The sequence below is a fragment of the Vitis riparia genome, chromosome 14 (assembly GCF_004353265.1).
Source record: "Vitis riparia cultivar Riparia Gloire de Montpellier isolate 1030 chromosome 14, EGFV_Vit.rip_1.0, whole genome shotgun sequence".
NCBI lineage: Eukaryota > Viridiplantae > Streptophyta > Magnoliopsida > Vitales > Vitaceae > Vitis > Vitis riparia.
The window spans coordinates 5,397,316-5,419,986 of NC_048444.1; the positions used below are offsets into that span (position 1 = coordinate 5,397,316).

Genomic DNA, 22,671 nt, shown 5'->3' on the forward strand with positions numbered 1-22,671 from the left:
CTAAAACCCCTCATAGGAAGTGCAAGGCAATATTTTAAAAATTCAGATCGGTCAGTTAAAACTGCTCAGACCATGGATCGGTGATTCTTCCGATTCAATGATGGGTCCAATTTTCATGATTAGTCAACGTAAAAAGTAAGCTTATTTTTCGAAAAATGATTTCAATGGAAATCATAAATTGTCTTTTTAAAAACAATTTCAGTATGAAAGACAGAATTGAGAAAAAAAAATTGTATGGGAGTTGTGACAATTTCAGTAAATAATATCTAAAAGTCTCGTATTTTTGTATTTAGGTATATGCAAGTGTCTAGAACTGCTAATTTGGGATGCACGTATCATATGAGTATGGTAACTCTTGCCGAAGAAGTTGTGACGCCACAAAGTACAACGATTTTATTTGCGTTTCTTTTGGTAATATATAGCAAGGGACTTTCATTCACGTAAAAGGGAGAAGTGTGGAAGGCATTTCAGCATACATAAATGAACGATCTCCACTGCATTTTGTAAAGAGACTTAGACTTCTCTTTCAGGAAGGGAAGATTTGGAGGTGATCAAATTCGATTAAGAAGGTCCGGATTTCCATTGGGGCGAGCTCTACCACTAGCTTTGCAGGATCCACAGGTCCCCCTCTCACCACCTTGGGTTCTTCCGAGGAGCCTTCTACTTCCCAAATTAATTTCTTGTTTTCCATCCTACTTCTTTCTTGATTTGCAGACAGACTTGTCTCCGTTGCTTTGGTGATCTGTAAAACAACATAACAATAAATTAAAACCGGTCCGGTAAATGAAAGATCATCAAGAGTCATCTACCCTTTGCTTCTTACCTTAATGTTGTGAAGCAGTTTTTTCAGTTCCACAGTAGCCATCACCGAATAGTCTTTGTCCTCTCCGGTCTTTGCATATTCAAACATCCAGAAAAGCATGAATTTAGGATATATGGCATTGTTGCAAACATGTGGAGCAAAGAACTTGTGTGATAAACCTAGCTTCTTGAAAGCATAAAACTCGAAGATCCATTAGCAATAGGCAAGGAACAATCAATTTGGTGGATCATATACAACCTATAAAATATTCCAGAAAGAAGAGAAACTGCTATATTTTCTTCTTATTTTTCCTATGGAAGATGTTTGGATTTTGATGGAAAATTTTTCAGAACTTCAGTTGACTAGAAAACCAAAAGATGGTAGAAAAAGAAAAATTATAATGCATGATATTAAATGAATGCAGTATTCAAGAGGAGAAAGCTAAAATTTCACAAAGACGTCATGAGATTGGCAATGGAAACAAACTCAAAATCAAGGTTTGAATGGGATATATTCATTTTTGAGAATCATAAGAAAGAGAGATGTTAAACTACTGCAGGGTGGTCAACACTTTTTGAGTTGGTATCAGTCAACCAAGGATTAGCACTTTCTCAACAACCAAGCAAAATAAGAGAGAGTCAATACCTCATATAGGTGAGCCAACCGAAGAAGTAGTTTCCCATTTTCAAGTTCCTGCAATGTTCAGCAAAAATAAAGGAACTTTTAAGCAGCCTACAAAAGAAAAGTGAAGAAAAAAAAAAAAAAAAGCTACCCAGCAATTTCAAGAGTAAGCTACCATGCAATGTCCAGAGTTCTATTTCATTCTCATTCAGGGTCATATTATAAGACCATTGAGAAAATAATTCATATGTATTTACAAGGCATTCCAACACATACCTCTAGGGTTATCAGAGCAGTATTATTAGGTAAAACATAGGAAGGATCCAGTCCTGAAAAAGTTGGTAAATGGGATTCCATCCAGTTGTTCCCATCCTGCATAGAAGAACTAAAAACATTAACATTTCAGCCTTGCCACACCAGTTCAACTTAACGGTTTTCCTTTCACCTGTTCTGCAAACGCTAATAGAAGTGGAGAATATATCTCTTGTCCAAATGTGCGTCGCCACTTGGCACCTTCTCCTACTGGATCAATTCTAATATAAAGTTTTCCTTGGATCTGCAAAATGATAATAACAGGAGGTGACTCTAGCAACACATGATGCAGAAATAGAATCCATAGAGACATGTGGTAGTGGCTTTTAAAGGCTCAAAGATGTAAGCATGATCAATGATATGCTAGCAAGTAGTGTCATTGTTTAACAATACATTATGTTATAATACCAGAAAGATATCTATCATCCAGAAAACATGAGCAATGAGGTTGAGTAATATGATTTAAAGACTTCAATAATCTAACTCTTAATCAAACCCCACCCTAGATAAAATGGAAGAGGAAAAAGGAAAAACAACAAAGTTAAGAGACTCCAAAAATATTGACCTATTGAATTCCATAAAATCCCAGCATTTTAGGTTTTTGTATGAACCTCTTGGTTTACTCTCATCCAGTTATAAAACAATTCGTAAAAACATCTGAAGCTCATAACTAAACGACTATTCACCCTCTCTACATCTCACTCACTTTGCAATGTCCACAGCTACCTAGAAAATTTTCCATCAGGGTTGCATTACACCTTCCAGATGCAATGTCTAGTTAAGCATGCTCGAGAACTGGCAGTTTAGCACAAGGCTCCAAGCCTTGTTTATAGAGAAATACAATACATAGATAGGGGGTATGTGCAAAAAAGCCACATATCAGTTAGGACTGGGGCCACCACACATTTTATTTTGGCATCTTAATCTACTTCTAGCCCAAAGATAAAGCAGGTCCCAAAATCTTACGGAGAAAGAGGGAAGGCATGGCCCTCACTTGCTCCCTCAGTCTGGTCCTGTGTGTCAGCAGTATGTAGTTGTGCATGAATACTAGAGTTGGATGCTCATGCTATCTTGAGAAATAGTTGCAGAAAGTCCAACATACATGTTGGCAGAAACTGCAAGGTGGCTATGGTCTGGTGACCAAGCAACCAAGAAAGGACTACCAATGAAAAGAGGGGAAAGAAAAGATGTGCCCATTGTAAGGATTATGAGGCTAGAAACAAGATTAAAGAAGAAAACAGCTGGGAAAAATATGCTCCTAACAGTTTCCAGCACCAAAAGTTTAGGACAACAATAAATATTTGCTGAACAGTTAAAAAATGATCTAAATTTCAAAAGAAACTAAAGAAAGACTATCATATGTAAGCTTGTGAGGTTGAATTTTCAAGGTATGCTTACAGTTAAACCTTTGCACTGGCCACCAACACAAACTTCCTCATTTAGTACCTCTCCAACACCTCTAATATCATCATGAAGCAACCTCCTATACAACAAACAAGTATATTAGATTCTATTACAAAAAGTATAGCAGAAATTAAGATAGTCCATGGAATCCTTTTTATAACAGATGCAATGCACTGGAATTTAATAATACAAACAACATTAACATATAACAAAAGGCAGAACAAACCTATGGAGCATCAGCTCTATTTGACCATCTACTAAACTGGATCCTCCCACTGAGCGGTCCACTAACACTGAGAGTTCCATGCTGTCATCTTGCACATATATGCCTAGATTAATCTGAAATGATGGAATATGAAAAAAGGAACAAAAGAAAAAACGGTGTTAAGCAAAAGAAAATATCAAATTGAAAGCAGACCTTAACACTTATTTCTATATTACAACATTGTAAATAGAAGTCATTATTTAGTGGCATTACAACAATAAAATTTAAAAAATCAAGCAAAACCACATATTCTTCATTTTTTGTTTTGTGAAGACAGATTAATAGATAAAGAAAATAATTATATATATATATATATATATATAATTTTTGAAACAACATCTATTCCAAAAGAAAAAGATCAAAAGCTATAACAGTCAGCAACTGCTTCGATAGATAATACAAATATACGCAATATTCCCTGCTATGATGGAAACATACAGGATAGTAATTTCCAGCAACTGGTTGGTTCACTTGCAGGTCCCAGTCTGCTCTGTAATCCCGAATCTGCAAATCATTTAAATTCCTTTAAATTGTTCAAACTTAATTTGACATCTTAATAAAAAGCCCAAAAAGAATCCCAGGCCAAGCTTCTTGTTTGTACGTTCTTCTCTTTCATTAATATGTCACTAAGGACAAGAAGCAAACAAGATCACAATGACAAAGACTGAAACTTACCCTTTTAATGAAGTCACGCCCATTAGAATCTGTGTAGAATGTTTTATTGGTCTTCAAGGTTGTGGTAATCTGAGTTGTGATTTCTTTCCCGGCTCCATCATCCACAGGGATGGGCCCAATCTAAAATATTAAATAAGAAGTCACCAAATCAAGCTCCCATTTGAACCCTTAGCCATGTAATTACAACTGATAAGAATGTCAGCTCTCAAATAGATCTATGTTTAAGAGAGGTGAACTTACAGTGAACTCAACTTCAGCATGCTCCTTTCCCTTGTATATCCTCATTACCTGTGCACACACAGTATTATGTCACCAGAAGTAAAGAGGCACAAATTCTATGGGTGAATACAGAAACCAAAATTCTTACTTTGCATACAGTTACATTTTATAATAAGATAGTAGGAAATTAGAATGAGTACATTACAACCTATTTCAATGAATCTAATAGCTTTTTCCAAAGCACCAGAATTGGGATTTTTTATCCTGGAAGGAGGCTTGGACCCCACAGGATCGATTAGACTAATAAAAACAAAACTAAGAACTAAAACCTAGAAAGAAAAAGAGAAAAATAATCATACCTTTTTTAAATGTCAAATTAAAAAATACGGTTGCTCACATGGGCAGCAAAAAGGGAAAAAACCATATCAAGCAATCAATTTTAACACCCAACAAACTCACTAATGAAAGGTTTAAGATATTGTTATCCACCTAATCAAAATAACATACGCACAGAATAAAAACAGAGTTTTGGTATTTTTTTCCTGTATTACAATAATAAAAAAGTGCATCAGATATATTAAAATGCTCTGAATTGACAATGAGCATATGAGGCAGCTGTTTCTTCTTGGATCTCGACACCATCCCCAAGAGATGGAAATTTTCAATCACAGATGTATGCCTTGGCATAATATGAAGATTTATTAATGACATGAACAGTACCGAAATAAAAACAAGGTTCCATTATTAAAGAACATCTACTACATGTTTTTGACAAGTAAAATACCTGATATATCCATGGATTGAGCTCTTGATGCACTTCATCAAGTATTGGTCCTTGCAGAACAGTTAAGGGAACCTGGGACCATTCAACATCCAACTTTCAGACAGCCAATTTAAACAAGCATTGAACTTATAGAGTACTCTCATTTGTGAAGACAATAGTAAGATCAAGTATTAAAACATCATGGACTACCTGGCCTTCAGATTTTATTGGGAATGTACCATTTGGGCGGAAAACATATGCTCCAGATGCCTTCAACAAGTAGCAAAAACTTCACAATGGTAACCGATCTAAAACCAAATTTCATTTTGAATCTAAAATAAACTGAGAGATATAATGTGAGCAATGCAAGGTAGGGCTATGGAAAACTAAAAGGCATGATGAAACTGTGGTCGAGAAGGATTTGAATACCTGAGGATCTTTATCAGTTCCATCATTTCCAGAATAATAACTGTATGATTGTTCCGCAAATGCTGTAACCTTCAGCATTAACAATAAATTAGAAGTAAACATTTGCATTACATAGCAATTCAATGCTAAGTTTATGTTAATTCATGAATATGATTAACTCATGTATCTACTCATGCGAATTGCTCTGCCACAGGTTATGATAATTACATCCATATTAGGCTAAAGCCTCTGGCTGACAAGATTGGACAATTGCATTTAAAATTTGGTTTTAACACAATAGAAATAGAATTGAAGGTGCAAACCAGTCTGAAAGTAAAGTCTCTAGAGGTTGTACTAAAGACATGGTATTGGATCTTGTTTTCATCAGGATTGGGCGGCAGTATTTATGGATAGGAGAACACAACCTATTGTATGGCCCAATGTCACCTTTGGACACAGAAAATGAACTAAATCTTCAGTATTTTATATACACCTAAAAAATCCAAAGCTCAAAGGAGTTTGGTATGACTCAGAAGCATTTCTTCTTTTAAATCTTCAGTAATTATATAAATAAGGTGAAACATAAACACTTAAATATGTGATGCAGGAGAATTCAAGTCAACATGACTAATGAAATTTAATACAGTGAACAGATTTTTTTATGCAGAGTTTTATTTACAAAGTACAATCTGTTTGTTGTTTAGGTTTGTAAATAATCATACTTGTTAACCTGTCCTCCAACAAACTGTGCCCATTGAAGCACACTATAGGAATTTGCAGCATCTAATATTATTCTTAAAAGATAACAGATACTCTAATCTACAAGGGATTATTCAATTGGCCCCTGAAATAAAGGTACAGTGATATTTAAGTAAATTGCTTATCAGAGTATTTATAAATCAAGTTATCATGCATTAATGAACTTTTTAATAGGATCTATGCTGCGAACCCAAAATAATAGAGAAGAGATTGCATGATGACAGTGATAATACACAAATATTTTCAAAATGATTCTTCAGAATATTAACTATGCTTGTCTCTAATGAAGGAAATCACCATTGGTTGATTGTCAAAAGTTCCAGGTCAGCTAATGATTATTTTTAAGGGATGTTTTGCCTTCCAGGAAACTGAAGGATATTGTTTGGTACAGAGACCTAATTGTAAAGTTATGTATGATCACTACATGCCACTTCTTCATTCCTGAGTTCAGTTGCAATATGTTCTGGCTCTTGAAGAAACCAATGGAAGGTTTCTGAGAATTTTCTTTACTCTAACCTCAGATGCAAAAACTAACTGAAAATTAAAAAAAATATCTCACTTTCTTCAATCATTATAGGAATGGATATTGCTTTCTTCAATCCATAAAGACAAGGTAATTCAACTATTTTTTATCATGATTGTTAAAATGAAGATTGTGATGCAGAAAATTCCAGAGAAAAGAAAAGAAACAAAAACACACAAATCAAATCAAAACCACAAACCATGACACTGAAGCATCAACAGATAACTCACCAAACTTCTGCTATTAATATAATGAGTAAGTTTTCCTTCATCTGCAGAATAAAGTAGCTTCAGACTTCCTTGCCCAACTTCTATGGTACTATTTTGATTTCCTTCTGATGTCAGCACCATTGAGATGGTTGAACTAGCACCTACGTTTAAAACGATGAACCATAAAATATAACATTTCACACCAATAACTTAGAAATATTATTTTCTGTTTTTTCCACTTTATGAGATTCTAGCACAGTAGCACTAGACATGGAAATAATATGGCTAACCTGTCTGTTTTGCACTTGAGATAATGTAAGTGCTGTAACCAAGAGGTGGCACGGATGCTGAAAATGCAAGCCAATACTTAAGTGTGCCACTAGGGGATTTACCCAAATAAGCTTTGACATAGAAGTTTCTGGTGTTAGATGAGGCATTGACCACAGGTAGAAGCTGAGATTCAATTTCTTTTCCACTAGAATCATGAACAATAAGCCTTTCAGTGGAAACCTGTAGCAAATTTGAATTACAGTTATTTTTTACAGTAGATATTTAATCTTTGAGCTTCTGAACTACTGCTGTTCAGTATTATGTAGATTTTCTCCTTTACATAATAAAACAATGAAAGAGCTTAGATGAAATAAAATCTCTCCCTCCTCACTTGTGTGTGTGCATCAGTGCATGTGGTTTGACAACTGAATTTTCACAAGGATTGAAAATCATTTAATTTAAAATTTTGTGTCTTTAGGAAAGTAAATTAGTTAGTAACATGGATGAGAAAAAAAAGATATTATGCTCACATCGGAGTGGTGATCATAAAGATAAATTACTCAATATCGAAACTTATAAATCAGTGCATGCTTCAAACTAGCACCAACCTCAAGAGAAGGAGAGGTGCAATCTCAATGTTCTAGAAGTGCTGTTAATTAATGATAAAGATTTGTCGTAATCTTTAATGACTTATATAAGTCATTACTAATGTAAAGTTACAATTGTTACTAACTAATTATTGTTGTTGCATACTAGACTTAGGAGCAACCTTGAAATGGATCAAGGTAACCTTTGGCGCTACCAGATAACGAACCAAAAATGCTTACTGGTTTAACATTGATCATGGTCAATAGAACTATTTATCTTGCCAGACAATTATTTATCAGGCAGATATCAAGAAAGAGAGTGGAATCAAAGAGGCCCTAGTAAGGTAGATGTGCTTGTTGCTTGATAAAGAAAAGGGGGAATCATGTAATCATACATCATTTAAAAAAAATGCATTTTTTAGAACTCTGACTTTTCATTTTCAATGAATATGTGTTTTTGGGGAAAATAACCCCAAAACATGCACTCAAACAGTAAAATTAATCAATATTCCAAAGTTACCCTCAAGTCCTCTTCTCTTACCTCCCACCAACTACCACTTTTTTGTTTGCCTTTTTCTTTTTCTTTTTAAATTATTTTGACAAGACAAATGAGATATCATTACTATTATTATTTAAAAAAAAAATTAAAATAACTTTGACACATGGCAATCACCATACCACATGATTTTTCATTTTTATTTTTCTCCTCTATAATATCCCCATCTTCTTTTGCTTTTGTTTTTTAAAATATGTTAGCTTGATGAAATCTTTTCAATTTCAATTTTTTTTTAATATTTTATCTTTTTATATTTATTAATTGTAATTATTTATGGACATTTTTAAACATAAAATAATAATATATAATAAATAATTAATGATAATAAATTTAATGTAAAAATAAATACATGATAAACAAATTTAGAGATTTAGAATTAGGGTTCATTGGTGTAAGAAGGAGAAAAGAATAAAGGGCAATTTTTGAATTTTTAATGGAGTTACTATTTGAATGCATGTTTATTGGATTAATTTTTAAAGTTCTTTAAAATTCTATATTTTATAAGCAATGCACCTTTACATAGTTTACCCTAAAGAAAATTATAAATGTTATGCCATGTTTCCTCCAAAGCTCAATACTTTTCCATTTTACCTTACATATTTTTATGTTCATCCTCAACACAGAAAAAAAAAAAGGGGGAGAGGAGAGAGAAAAAAAATACAAGTAATCCCAGCTTCCTCCCATATTTGCTTATAAGATTGTCTCAACAATTTGCTCACCCAATTTCCAAGTTTTTCAATGATTTAGAACTTTGAATCAAAAGTCACCATTCAAGCAGTGTTCCAAATTGGTCTCTTGTCATGTAACTAAGCTAAGGCAAACAGACATAAGATGCATTCTCCTTTCTTGTTTCGTTTTTCATTTCCATGAAAATTTGATCCATGGAAAGGGATATTTTCATCATTAGGCATTTTGATTATTGCAGCAGCAGATTTTACATGCAAGACTGAGTCAAATGGAGATCCCATATAGAGTAAAAAAAGAATCAGCTTCAACATGCACCAAAATCTTCTAAAACATGGAATATGATAAGGATGCAAGCATGAAACATCAAAAGGAACTTCAAGTTGATACACCATTTGACAACCTATTTCAAAAAAATATCTGCCATGTATAAAGATAATCACACATAAGGCAAAATGGAAATAATTACAGGTATTCGGACTACTTCCTCTCTCTTCCATCCAAGAGGATTGTATATGACAACAACCTACAGAAGATGGCATAAGATCATAATTTCAATATGGATGCATTGAGCATACTCTAAATTCCAATACAATAGAAAATACATGAGTTAAAATGTCATCCTTACCAAGCTTTTCCCATCAGACAAAACAGCTTCCGATGGAGGACAGTAACTTATGTTAAGAAGAGGACACTGAAAAAAAGACACAAATTAGACTGCTCAAGCACAAGAATTGACTGAAGCTCTTTATTTTTTTTCACCTCTTTAAGAAATAACAACTAATTCAACTTCTGAACAACAATTATGTTGCTAATAAAGTGTACATTAAATTGATGGGGCAGACAAAACATACTAAGCTGCTAATATATTCAGTATACAGAACAATAAACATAATCTGTTGTCTAAAATTTCAAATGCATAGCCTTATGAATCTCTTAAGGGACTAATAACTGGTGTATTTTAAGTTAATTCACAACACAGTTTAAGCATATTAAGACAACAGATTTTTTTTTTTGGATAGGTAAAACAAGCAATTAAATTAAAAGTGCTTTAAAAAAGCATTCTGTTGTCTTGTCTCTCTCATGTGTAGACAACAGAAGTATGTGTTGCAGCAGATAAAAATATTGTTTCTGATATCACCAAGAACCATCATCAATATTTCAAGATTGATTTCATATTTAAATTTTACACCACTACAATGGACTTTTCTATTATGACATTTAAGGAACATGAGTATGCAAGCTGTTCAGACTTTGTGGTACGAATAAAAAATAGAGAAAGACTATAATGTATTACCTGCTGAAACTTTGTGATAGGATTTGCTGGTCCAGTAATTAATCTTGATTCTGTCAGGGAAGCAAGTGAAGATGAAACCAACTCCTCAGCCTGCATAAATATTATTTGGAAGTTTAAAAATTTTAAGCTTATGCATTACTTGCTAGTTATGATATCAAATTACTGAGAATATAAATAGAATCTACACCTCGACATAGCCTATTGACAGTCTTTTAGCATAATCAGCAGCCACATGCTGTCTTTGGGTACCACTAACTGCATCATGATGTTGAGCAATTGCCAAAGCATCAGCCAATGCATCTGTGTTGGGCCCTGTACTATTCCTGCCTTTGAAGAATTCCAATTGTCTTGCTACCTGATAAAAAACAAAGAAACACATGGAAGTTTCAGAAAGTCTGTTAATGCCTATCAGCATACCAACACATAACCTACTTTACAATCTCTTACCAGATAGTAACTGCTCATCATTCTGACATAACCTTTAAAGGCTGGCCTACTTGTAAAATAACCTGTCCAATATGCATTTGGATGATCTGCATACCTGAAGAATGATGTTATATTTTTAAAATAAGTGTTGGAAATTAGATATAAGCAGGGTAACCACTTAAAAATTTGCAACCATAATTTCATTATCAAACTCACGGGAAGAAGTCATCCTTTTTAAGAGGCCATATTTTATTCGCTGCATATTTTGCATCAGTGTAAATTGATGGGGTTGAATATAGTGCATTGACACGCCCATCCTGAAGGCAGTCCAAACAGAAGCAATTTATTAACCACAAAATTTATGTAGAGCTATAAAAGAATAAGATAAGAGAAAGAAAAGATATGAAATCACAAAATCACATAACAAAGTGAAACAGATACAGCATTTGTTTACACACTTTCTCAAGAATGCTTATGAAGATGGAATACCTTGTTGACATAATGAATAAGTTTATCCATCTGCCTGAACCATGAATTTGCATATTGATACCGAAAATCCGTCCCCATGGTCCACATGATATGATTTGTCCTGGTTACATTAGCCTCCAAAAAAAAAAAAAAAATTCAATTTTAATGTTAACTTCAAAGAATATTTAGGATGAGAAATTTTTTCCTTATACATTTGGGTAAGCATTTTAAAACTTGCAACCTGCCTGAAGTTTGAAATCACATGATTAAAAAAATCCAACTAAATACAAAACTAACTGCAAATGTGATCATCCATACCTCACCTCAGTAACATTCAGCCAAATTTTCTAGGCCTGACTAGAAACTATTCTTAAAAACAATTTTCAATTCTTTTAGAACAGAAAATGATTTTCTAACTTAAAAAACATATTTGCCAAATTTTTTACTAAGCAATTTTTTAGAACAAATTTGAGGTGTTTTCAAGTGTTTTTGTATAGTATTCTAAGAAATAATTTAAAATATGAAAATACTTAGAGAAATTTCGTATTGTTTATAATTGCATAGTAGCTTCATGGAGAATAAGCTAGGAAAACTGTTTTTCATATTTGAGTTTGTCTATGGTGGGAGCCATAGGGTCATCCATACCTCACCTCAGTAACATTCAGCCAAATTTTCTAGGCCTGACTAGAAACTATTCTTAAAAACAATTTTCAATTCTTTTAGAACAGAAAATGATTTTCTAACTTAAAAAACATATTTGCCAAATTTTTTACTAAGCAATTTTTTAGAACAAATTTGAGGTGTTTTCAAGTGTTTTTGTATAGTATTCTAAGAAATAATTAAAAATATGAAAATACTTAGAGAAATTTCGTATTGTTTATAATTGCATAGTAGCTTCATGGAGAATAAGCTAGGAAAACTGTTTTTCATATTTGAGTTTGTCTATGGTGGGAGCCATAGGGTCACCCATACCTCACCTCAGTAACATTCAGCCAAATTTTCTAGGCCTGACTAGAAACTATTCTTAAAAACAATTTTCAATTCTTTTAGAACAGAAAATGATTTTCTAACTTAAAAAACATATTTGCCAAATTTTTTACTAAGCAATTTTTTAGAACAAATTTGAGGTGTTTTCAAGTGTTTTTGTATAGTATTCTAAGAAATAATTAAAAATATGAAAATACTTAGAAATTTCGTATTGTTTATAATTGCATAGTAGCTTCATGGAGAATAAGCTAGGAAAACTGTTTTTCATATTTGAGTTTGTCTATGGTGGGAGCCATAGGGTCACCTGTGGCTGAATTGAAATGGTTGCCAAATGGACCCTCAATGGAGTGGAAGATGGAAAATGTCCATAGCAGTTCGAGCCCAATGGTAATTTCAAGAGTTCTCTTTGCATTTTACATGACTCGAGTTCTCTAATAAGCATTGTTTGATCTGCTCTTTTCGTTTTTTCCAGGGACTGATGAACATAAGCCTATCTTGCAGCAGATGAAGAACTATGATGCAGAGTGCATGCAATACGAAAAGTGATCAAACAACCACTCCTAATTTTTACCTGTGATACAGCAGCAGCTACGAAGTCGTTGACTCGCTCTTCAACATTGTAGTCAAATAGGAGAACATCATCCTTCAATCAAGAAAATCACATGAAAAGGAGTTCTTGAATAAAAATATAGAAGCATCATTTGCATCTCTTAAGTGATCACCTGAATAGCAGGGGAGATATCATTTATCTCAAATACAAAACCATCTGGGGGGTCATAATGCCTGGGGAATATACCAGTGAATATCTGCAAAATGAATTTAAAAAACAAAAAAAGAAAAAATGGAAATTTTCAACAATAGATTGAGCAGATAAATTATGTTACTTAACATACATAAGAATTTTATGATCAAAAGACTAAAACTCAAGTTAAACAAAGTGAAAGACAAAAGATATACCAAAAAACTTCAAGCCCCTAACCTGTGAAGTTGAAAGAAGGGACTTGGAACCCTGCCATACAACCTCAAGAGTCTTCTCATCTTTCCTTCTAGCTCTGTCTTGGTAATCAATCCGAGCAAAAAAGAGAGAATCAAATCCTAGCTGCAATAAAATTTCAGGCACATATGATCCTAGAGCCCAGACATCAAAAAGAGAATACAGATTATGTCGAGAAGAGCTATCAATCTTCAATTTATTGGTCTCAGCATGTAATTTAACTATAACAATATACCTATCAAAAAAAAAATTAACTATAACAATAACTTTTGCATATCTTCCTTTCAGTTTCAATAAAGAACTGACCCTCCAAATCTATAAAGCTGTTCAGGAATCATGAATATTAAAAGACATACCTCAGCACCAAGCAAGTAGGCTTGAACAGCAGAATGTCCAAAAGGATCAATCTGCCAGCCAACTCTAGGAGTCTGACCAAATTCATCTTTGATATACCGATGCCCTAAAGTTGTCTGATCAATCAGATCAATGTAATGTGTGGTTGCCTCGTCATGCATACACATTCCTCCGTTGCTTCAAGAACAAAACAGGCCAAATGGCAAACGCTTCAAACAAAAGGAACAACTCCAACAGCTACAATCAAATATGAAAAAAAAAAGAAAAATGAAATATAAGAAATAAAATTTTACATAAACTCCAGTTGACCCGACTTGACAAGCTGCTTCACTCTAGTCTGAAGTTTCTTGCTTTGCTGTCTCCACCACCTCTGGAAAAATGCCTGAGCAAGTGAAGTAACCAATCAAAACCACTTGTCATTCACACAAGCTTCAAATTCATAGTGGAAAAAAAATATTAATGCTCTATATGGTTGCTGCTGAAAAATGAAAGTTTAAATCAATACGCTTTCCATCGGAGACGATAAAATCTCCACTTAACTGAGACCAATACAAGTAATTAAAAACAAATTATAGAAAACTATCTCAACCATTAAATTAAGGTTTAATATATCAGGTGATATTGATGGACTATGAGCACTGATTCAAAGGAGGGTGAAATCAATAATGTAACATATTTGTTGTGGATAAGAACTTGAGAAAGTATGTACAAACTCTTGCAGATATTTTTTCGGATTTTACTACAAATTCAAATCAACTTATAACATAAAATTCAAAATAAATAAGCACTTCCCTTCATTTTACACGGTTTTCCTCATCAGCCAAACAGAAAACGAACTTCAAATGTCAGAAGAGAAAAACCTTACCATTTCAACATAGATGAACTTCCGATTCTCATCATCCAACAATGCTGAAATCACAGAGTCTATAACGTTCTGCACACACGCTCCCTGTTGACCGAACCAACCAACAGTCAAACACTTACATATTGTTCAATTGAGTCCAAAACACCAAAGAGAAATCACAATTCACAAAAGGCGAAAAGATTACCCGAATCGAATTGTTGGCGCCGACGTAGTACTGATCAACGGTCTTCAACCAACCAACGTCGTCGTGCGAGTGAGGCACCAAATGGACATTGATTTTTCCGGGCACGATGCCCCCGGTGGTGTTGTAAGCTATGTAGCTGGACTCCCCAAAGGAAACTGCCGCCAAAAGAACGGCAAGGAGCATCGAGATCGCCATGGATGATGCAGCTCCCAAGGTCACAAGCCCCTTGAAAACGAAAATCATATCAAAGAGAATACATAGAGGAAGAAAGGAGTTGCGTCGCTTTTATGCTCATGTGTTTTGGTTGCTTCTCACTGAAGACTTTTTAACTCACGGCAAAGACCATTATTTAGAAGAGTGCCATGATTTTTCGAAGCGGGTGAAAGAAGCGATCTTAATATCTTATCCTCAGTGGATAACATTATGCATTTGACGATTAATTTATTAATTTTACCCCCAACTCGGGCCATGGGCGAAGCTTCGGGAGCTTGCGGTGGTTTCAATTTGCAAGCGACATGACAGACATAAGGAAAGTAGGAAGGTTGTTTTTTTGGCTTCACGGGATTAATACTCTTTGGAAGGAATCTAATTGATTGAAGTTGAGTTCTGCAGCTCCGCCAGGACAAAGAGAGAGAGAGAAAATGGAAGAAAATAGGGGAGAAAAAGTGGACATATAAGTTGGAATCTTATATATTGTTTTGCATTTTTTTCGTTACTGTTTTTTTTAATAAGATATACGACCTTTTAGTATGCATGAATTTATGCTACATTTAATTTTTCATTGATCATATTTGAAAAAAAAAAAAATCCCAAACTAAATCTCCTTCCAAAATAATTTTTAAACTAATGTATCTTGGTGACATAGACATGCACGTAACTTGGAAAAAATTTTCGCCACAAAACTATAGTCGTTAACTACAGTTTTGAAATTTTTTTAAATAAAAAATCATAATTACTAATCACGACACTTTAAATTTAAGCTTAGTTGTATCATAATCATCGATTATAATTTTAATAAATTAAATTTAAGCATGGATACCCACCTAGATAAGACATACTAGTTTGAAAATGATTTTAAGAATAAAATTATTTTATGGAATTTTTGTTTTAAATAAATCACTTTTGCCCTAAACCTATCAAAAAGACCCCTAAATACCACAATGACCTTAAATTTGTCTTGAGCATTCTCTGGTACTTAAAATTCTTATAAAAATTATATATACATAATTACACTTGACATATACGGAAATAAAAGGTGTATTGCTCTCACTTTTCTCCAAGGTCAAGGTACCTAATTATTTATTTATTTTATTTTTTGGATGTAAAAAATCATAATTGGCAACTGTGATTTTTAATTTCAAATTTAAAATCATAGTTATTATTAGTGGTTTTAAAAAATGTAACTATCATTTTAATACAAAAAAATAAAAATAAAGCGAAACTTATATTGCACTAAAACATTACTTTGACAAATATTTTTAATACAAATTTAGATTTATTTTTTTTTTTTTTTTTTAAGAAAAATCAGCTACTGATTAAAAACTTCCTTTCTCTTACATTTTTAATACATCATGAGAAAACCTAGAATTAGTATTTTTAGTCCATATCATCCCTTTGTACATGATTTAAGTCACTTACAATGACCCAATGGACAAATCTTTTAACATTTTCAAGACATTTATATATTTTTTATTTTTAAAAATTATATACAAGGCAAATACACTAAATCTACAGTGACTTACAATAATAATATTAATATTAATAGAATAAATAATAATGCCAATAATGATTATAAAAATAATTTGAATTACCTATTTTTTGAAAAAATATTTTTTAAAAAATATTTTTAAATTTATGGAAGTTTGTGAAATATCAACCTTAAGTTGTCTCTTTATTTATATTATATTAAAGTTGTTTTCTTTTTAAAAATAATTTTAGTGTAAATTTTAAAAGATAATTTCAAATTTCAATATTTAAATAGACGTTACTTTTTAGACGACAGCTTTCAATTTGACTTATTACATTTGAAAAAATATTTTCAATTACCATATTTTGAAAAATGTTTTTTAAAAACGTTGTATGTTTCTTCAAAATCCCGAGAATGGAGTTCCATCTGGCCTCCAACATGGGATTAAAAAGGCACACAAGTTGGATCAGGCCCACACTTCCACTTTGGATGGACCTGAGTGCAATCATATTAGGTGGGCCGATACATCTCTTCGTACTTCCGATCCAAATTCCAATTACCTCTGATGGTGTTTTTGTAATTTCCGCTAATTAATGATAAAGGGCTAGGCATGCAAATTGAACGGGTTGGCCTGCCAAACCTAATGTTTGAATAAGTTTGGACAAACATTAGCTTTAAGTTAAATTTTCTCAATCTAAATTTAATTTGGATTAGGTTCAGATCGAGGTTCGTATAACCTAAACCTAACTCAAACCCGATTTTAATATTTTTATAATATTTATAATTATTATTATTTTATATAATAATATTCATTTTATTCTTATATATATATATTTTAAAATATCAAATTATAATTACATATGTATTTTATTTTTATATTTTTTATTGCTATCTTAAAATTTTGTATTATTTATTATTTAAATTTTAGTAATATATATATATATATATATAAATAAAAGTTTGAGTTGTTGGGTACAACTCGACCAATCCGTCAAAGTTGGTGCTCTATATAAAGAAGTACGTTTGGTCACAAGAGTGTCTCTTTCCTAGTCCAAGATAAAAAAAAATTCTGTCTTCACCACACTATAAAAAAAATATTTCTCCACCACACTTCCCAAAGCTCCTCGAGGCCAAACCTCAAAACCCTAATTGACTCATCGCCATCATCCATGGAAGACAGTTTCAGAGTTCGCGTGGATAGAATTTTTGGATCTCTAGCTTCGTCGTCGTCTTCATCGTTGTCGCCATGTGCGAATCTGAGTTCTCTGTGGTCGCTTACCGACGACGAGGTGGAGAAGAGAGAATGGAATCGAGAGAAAGACATCCCGGAGACTGAGGTAACGTCTTATTCTTCGAACTTGGATGGATTATTCGCGAAGAAACGGAGCTCTGTAGGCTTCGGCAAGCAGCTTGAACAAGACCTTGAAGACCTAGATGATGATGATCTTGAAGGAGAAACACGAGTTCGTGGTTCGTCAAGTCGACCTGTTAAACCAGACGACTATAACCATGAAGAATGGGAAATTAGGTCCTCCATCGGCTTGGACTGTGCTCTTGATAATGAGGTAATCATTTTTGTTGTGGCTGTTATTTTCTCTGCAGCTTGCTTGCTTTTATTTATTTATTTTTTTGGCTTAATTTTTTATGCTATTTCTGTTGTTTGGATGCGTAGAATTAGATCGATTAGGAATTCCAATCAAGTGGAATTCGAAAATTTTGTGTTATATTGAATTGTTGGTGAATTTTGAGGTCTTTATAATGCTAATCAAACTCAGGAATTGGAATTCTCCGATTCCATTCTGAGGTCCTAATTTCATGCATTGTAGTAGTATAAACCACCTATCTAATAGATTTGGGTTAGACCTGGTCACTGACACCCCACAATTGGGAATAATGAACTAGAAAGTTGTATTTCTTATGGAAGACCATTCACATTGTCCAGGAACTCGTAGGAAACCTTTTGTTTCCTGATCGGAAAATGCTTTTCCTAGCTAATAGGAAAACGTCTCTGAGATTTCATGAAACCGAAATGAAACTCGAGTTTCCATGATTCCATTATGGGAAGGCGTGGGATACCTCCACACCATTTAGGGAAATTCCTCCACAGATTGCTGGGACATTTTCCTGCAGCTCTTTCTTGGTCGAATGTTTTGAGTATAGAATAAACCAATTAAGCACTCATATAACTTTTTCATTTTCAGTTTTCTACTCCAATCATTAATCAAATAATCACTCTTATGATCACAAATGATATCAGAAATGAAGAGCATGCAGTTTGTAATAAGTCAAACTAGGACGAGTAAAAATTATTAGAGTTTCTGACTCAATGCCACCAAATGAGCATAGGCATTCTTCGGCACTTTTTGTTCTGCATTAGTTCTCTCTTGTAAGTGTTGGGACAGAATTAGAAAATAGTGAAAGACAACAATTAACTCTATCAACAGAAACTGTGAAATTTGGGAGTTATTTTCATTATATATATATATAAAAGAAAATCAAATATAATTATGCATTTTCAAATTATTTAATCTTTATATAAAAGAACCAAAATAAGTTAAATGCGTTTAAAGCAATATATAAAATAATTTATTGACTTCAGATTTCTTTTTTATTTTCCTTTAACTTTTTCTTCTTCTAGTTTTCCTTTTTATTTTTTTTTTCCTCGCATTTTCTCTCAATTCTCCAGGAACCAAACATAGTCTAAGAGTTTTCCATTCTTAAAATTGGAGGCTTGATGGTTTGACTTTTGAATGTCTATCGTATATGATATAACATGGGATTTTATGCAGGAAGAGGAAGATGAATATGACAAAGTGGCTGTTGGCAGGGAAAAGGCTGGTGAACGCTTGTATATGACTGATTTTAATGATTATGCAATTGAATTGGATTCCTGCAATGTGATTCCGGAGTCATTCAAGGATGTTGCTAGAGATCCACGTGCAAATCACATGGCTGCAAAAATTAGGCTCCAAGAAGACGCAGAAGCAGCTGGAAGTTTCGATTCTTTACGGGTTTCTGATAAAACATTGCCAGCTGCTGCAGCTACTCAAATCAACACTTCTGAAGATGGTGCTAACCTGAAATCAATTTTGAAGAGGAAGGAAAATCAGTTGGATTCAAAGTTACATAAACGTGTTCGATTTGATCCTGGTTGTAAAACTGATAGCAAGGAAGAAGAGTCTGAAAGAACCAAAAATCTTACAATGGAGACTTGCTCAATGGAAGAAGCTACAGTTTCAGAGAAAGTATCTTTTACACCCCAAGATCCTTCTGGAGTTCCAGATTATCTCCGAAATCCTACCAAGTACACATGTTATACTTTTGATTCTTCCAGTGATATTGATGAGGAATCTAATCGGCGTGCCTACATGGACTTTCTTAATATGCTGAAGAAGCCGGATGCCTTGGAGTCACAGGCAGACAAGGCCTTTGATCTTCCAAAATCAGTAACCTTCACTCCAAGAAAGAAATCAGCTGATACTTACATGATGAAACATAGCAGTGAATTCCCGCAAAAGCAGGAAGATGTTGGGAAGGAGTTCATGCACAGGAAAGGCTTGCCCCTTGGCATTGCTGCTGAGGACTGTCAAGAAACTGAAGTTTGTGCAATGGACGAAGATGAGCCAGAGCCGGTTGCTAGTAAAATTAGTACTAGCTTGCAGAAACCAGGTCGCCAGTATCGGACAAAGGCCAGTTCAGAACTCGAGGAATCCGGTTCTTGATTATTTGATAGAGCTTGAGATTTTCTGTAGCTCATTATGTTGGCATTTTATGTTCTTGCAAACCCTAACTTAACTTCATAAGCATGTACTTAGGAAGTTTCTAATTATCATGCTCATGCGTATGCCCTTTTATTGGAGAACAATCAGCCACATTCTACTCAGTAAGCTGACATTGAAATGCTTGTACAGAATAATTTTCCTAGTGTTATCAATTGGGAAGTGGGCCATTATTTTTAGAGTTATGGCAAGATCATGCACAGCAGGTACTCAGCAGCAATTTTGCAGATTCATGAGCGAATTGATTAAGATGGTAAGGACCGTATCGGTAATTTCTCTGCCCACGTTGATACCATCTGTTATCATATAAATGATTTCTTTGGAGAATTTAACATGACAGAAATATAAAGGCGAGAAAATAAACGCACCTGATTTGCTCCAAATCATGAAACATGGATTTATCAAATGATTCAAGTTAAGCATAGAAAATGAATTCTAGAGAATAATTCAGATTAAATGTAGCTAGGAGCAAATGCTTTAAGAGTTTGCACACAAATATATGGGGGGATTGCTACGTCACATCTCAGAAGTTGATGGGTTGAAATAAATATGCCAGGAAAACAGACAAACAAAATGCCATTCATACAATGGGGTACTGTTAATAGCAGTGTGAAGACATTATTTTACATGTGACCCCAGTTATATTATGAAAGCAATGTCCGGAGGCGTTATTTTCATTTGGTTTGTAATTGTGATTGCATTTGATAACACACTTTCAAACTCAAAAGGTACAAGTACAACTAAAATATATTGAAGAGAATGGTCATTGGTTCTCTCGGTTTCTTTGGAAGTGGAAACAGTTCCTTCCTGCCAACTGCAAATGCAGGGGAATCACTCTGCAAGGATGCTTCAGCAGCATGTTTCCTACTTCAGCTTAGATTGCAAGCAAAACAGGGCAAATTCACATGCCTAGAAGAGGACACAACAGAATACTAATAGACTAATTACTAAAGAAAACAGGATGCATATAGATCTCAACTGCAATAAGATTACTTGCTAATAAGAGATTTCAAGCCGGTAATAATGCGTGATTTCCCTGAATTTAAGAAAAAAAAAAAAAGGCTATCATTTTTCTCATTTCTTTGAAATATAGGATTAGTATCAGAACCCCCTAGAAAAGGGAGCAGCAGGATCCAGAAGACTGCAACAGTGAATGATTGTACAAAAAGTTGAGGGAAAATACAACAACCAACTTGTATGGATAACTTCCCACCTCTCCAATTCACAAAAAAAAGAAGAAAAAAATAAAAAAGGCCCAGTATTTGCTTGGCATATACAGTGATCGGGATATCATTTAGCAGAATCGACAACACATCAGAAAATTCATACCCTAGAGTAGGCGTTTCCGGCAATCTGCTGCACCACAGAAGCATAGCATCTGTTTTATCTTGCCATCAGGACCCATGACACTGTCAAGGGTGTAACCATAGTCGTATGTAAGCTCCTATAAGCAAGAAATATAGTTAGTGACAACAAAAATTTTGGCAATAAAATTTCACATTAAGTAAACAAATATTTTGGGAGAAAAAATGTGACAAACACATATAATCAACTTTTGTGCTTATGCAAGGGACAGGACAAACATGATCCATCATCAAAAAAGAACCTCCTGATTTATCTTTCCTGGATGATACATTGACCTGAATAGATGGGCCTAGAAGCTCCAGAACAAAGAACCCTAGCATGCTGAACAAACCAGAGTACATAGATCAATCTCATATTACTTCACTCTCTACTATGAGGCTCAACTATCACCAGTCCACAAGCATACTTCATCATAGTGCAACAAGCATCTCTCAAGCAGCAGGCATGAACATTTTCTTCTCAAAATATAAACAGTTATACATGTGTATGTGCACATGCATGTGTGCAATGCATATACAACTGCTTATGGCACTCCATTCTCTTTCTTCAGAAATAAGCTTCTCTAATAAATTAGTAGTTAGTTCAGAGAGGGAGTAGTGAATAACCTGCAAAGGAGGTATGTTGTCTGCAGCAAATAGCATTACTCGAGCAAGCTTGGCATCATGGTGTGAACTCAAAACACACTGAACAAAGAGATTGGGTTCACAACTGTGATTAATGAACCTTGCAACATTTCCAGTGGAACCAGCGTCAATGCAGAACTCTGGCACACTTTCAGATTTCTGATCATCAGTACTTGTAGGCATGGATACATCTCGAAATCGCCTCTGTTAGGGGAAAAAGGACCATAAGGAAGAACCCTATTTAGTGAAAAATATAAGTAAACAACTAAGACTGACAATATTCACTTGTTTCACAGATGTGCTATCATGAATCTCAAAAATATCTATCATGGTAGTCTTAAAAGCAAGGAACAGAAAAGAACCAACTCTACTGATGATCAGCACGTGCTCACAAAGTACAAATGCCTAATAACAATTAATATTGCATCCCTGACACAACATATTTCTTAGTGAGTATCCTACATCAATCAATCATTTCACAAGTACATCATAAGATTCATAACATTAAGAATATCCACCCACTTCGAGTTATATGTGATCCGCACTAAAATTCCCCAAGTCTAAGTTCCATTACCACAAGATCCA

The 22,671-nt window shown here is 33.9% G+C and overlaps 3 protein-coding genes across 3 annotated transcripts in view; 1 reads left to right on the forward strand and 2 right to left on the reverse strand.

Moving 5' to 3' along the window:
* Positions 1-260: 260 nt before the first annotated feature.
* Positions 261-15,216, reverse strand: LOC117930431 (alpha-mannosidase At3g26720-like). The gene is made up of 29 exons (XM_034851096.1): positions 14,633-15,216; positions 14,449-14,532; positions 13,877-13,965; positions 13,586-13,760; positions 13,215-13,334; positions 12,958-13,041; positions 12,807-12,878; positions 11,270-11,383; positions 10,997-11,097; positions 10,802-10,895; positions 10,542-10,709; positions 10,355-10,444; positions 9,686-9,751; positions 9,527-9,583; positions 7,251-7,470; positions 6,982-7,121; positions 5,491-5,559; positions 5,272-5,331; positions 5,083-5,154; positions 4,320-4,367; positions 4,080-4,199; positions 3,843-3,908; positions 3,366-3,478; positions 3,134-3,218; positions 1,869-1,979; positions 1,700-1,795; positions 1,448-1,495; positions 824-892; positions 261-742 (listed from the first exon to the last, which is right to left on the reverse strand). The coding sequence occupies exons 1-29, from the start codon at positions 14,873-14,875 to the stop codon at positions 527-529; spliced, it is 3,090 nt and encodes a 1,029-aa protein (XP_034706987.1). The 5' UTR covers positions 14,876-15,216; the 3' UTR covers positions 261-526.
* Positions 15,217-17,384: 2,168 nt separating this feature from the next.
* Positions 17,385-20,279, forward strand: LOC117930161. The gene is made up of 2 exons (XM_034850653.1): positions 17,385-17,884; positions 19,109-20,279. The coding sequence occupies exons 1-2, from the start codon at positions 17,489-17,491 to the stop codon at positions 20,039-20,041; spliced, it is 1,329 nt and encodes a 442-aa protein (XP_034706544.1). The 5' UTR covers positions 17,385-17,488; the 3' UTR covers positions 20,042-20,279.
* An 860-nt stretch (positions 20,280-21,139) lies between these two features.
* The window catches only part of LOC117930160 (histone-lysine N-methyltransferase, H3 lysine-9 specific SUVH4), a 45,289-nt gene continuing 43,757 nt past the window's right edge, over positions 21,140-22,671 (reverse strand). Inside the window, exons 14-15 of the mRNA XM_034850652.1 lie at positions 22,069-22,290; positions 21,140-21,542 (exon numbers count right to left, since the gene is read on the reverse strand). Of these exons, the coding sequence (XP_034706543.1) occupies positions 21,429-21,542; positions 22,069-22,290 (336 nt within the window). The 3' untranslated portion in view covers positions 21,140-21,428. The remainder of the gene's footprint in view (positions 21,543-22,068; positions 22,291-22,671) is intronic.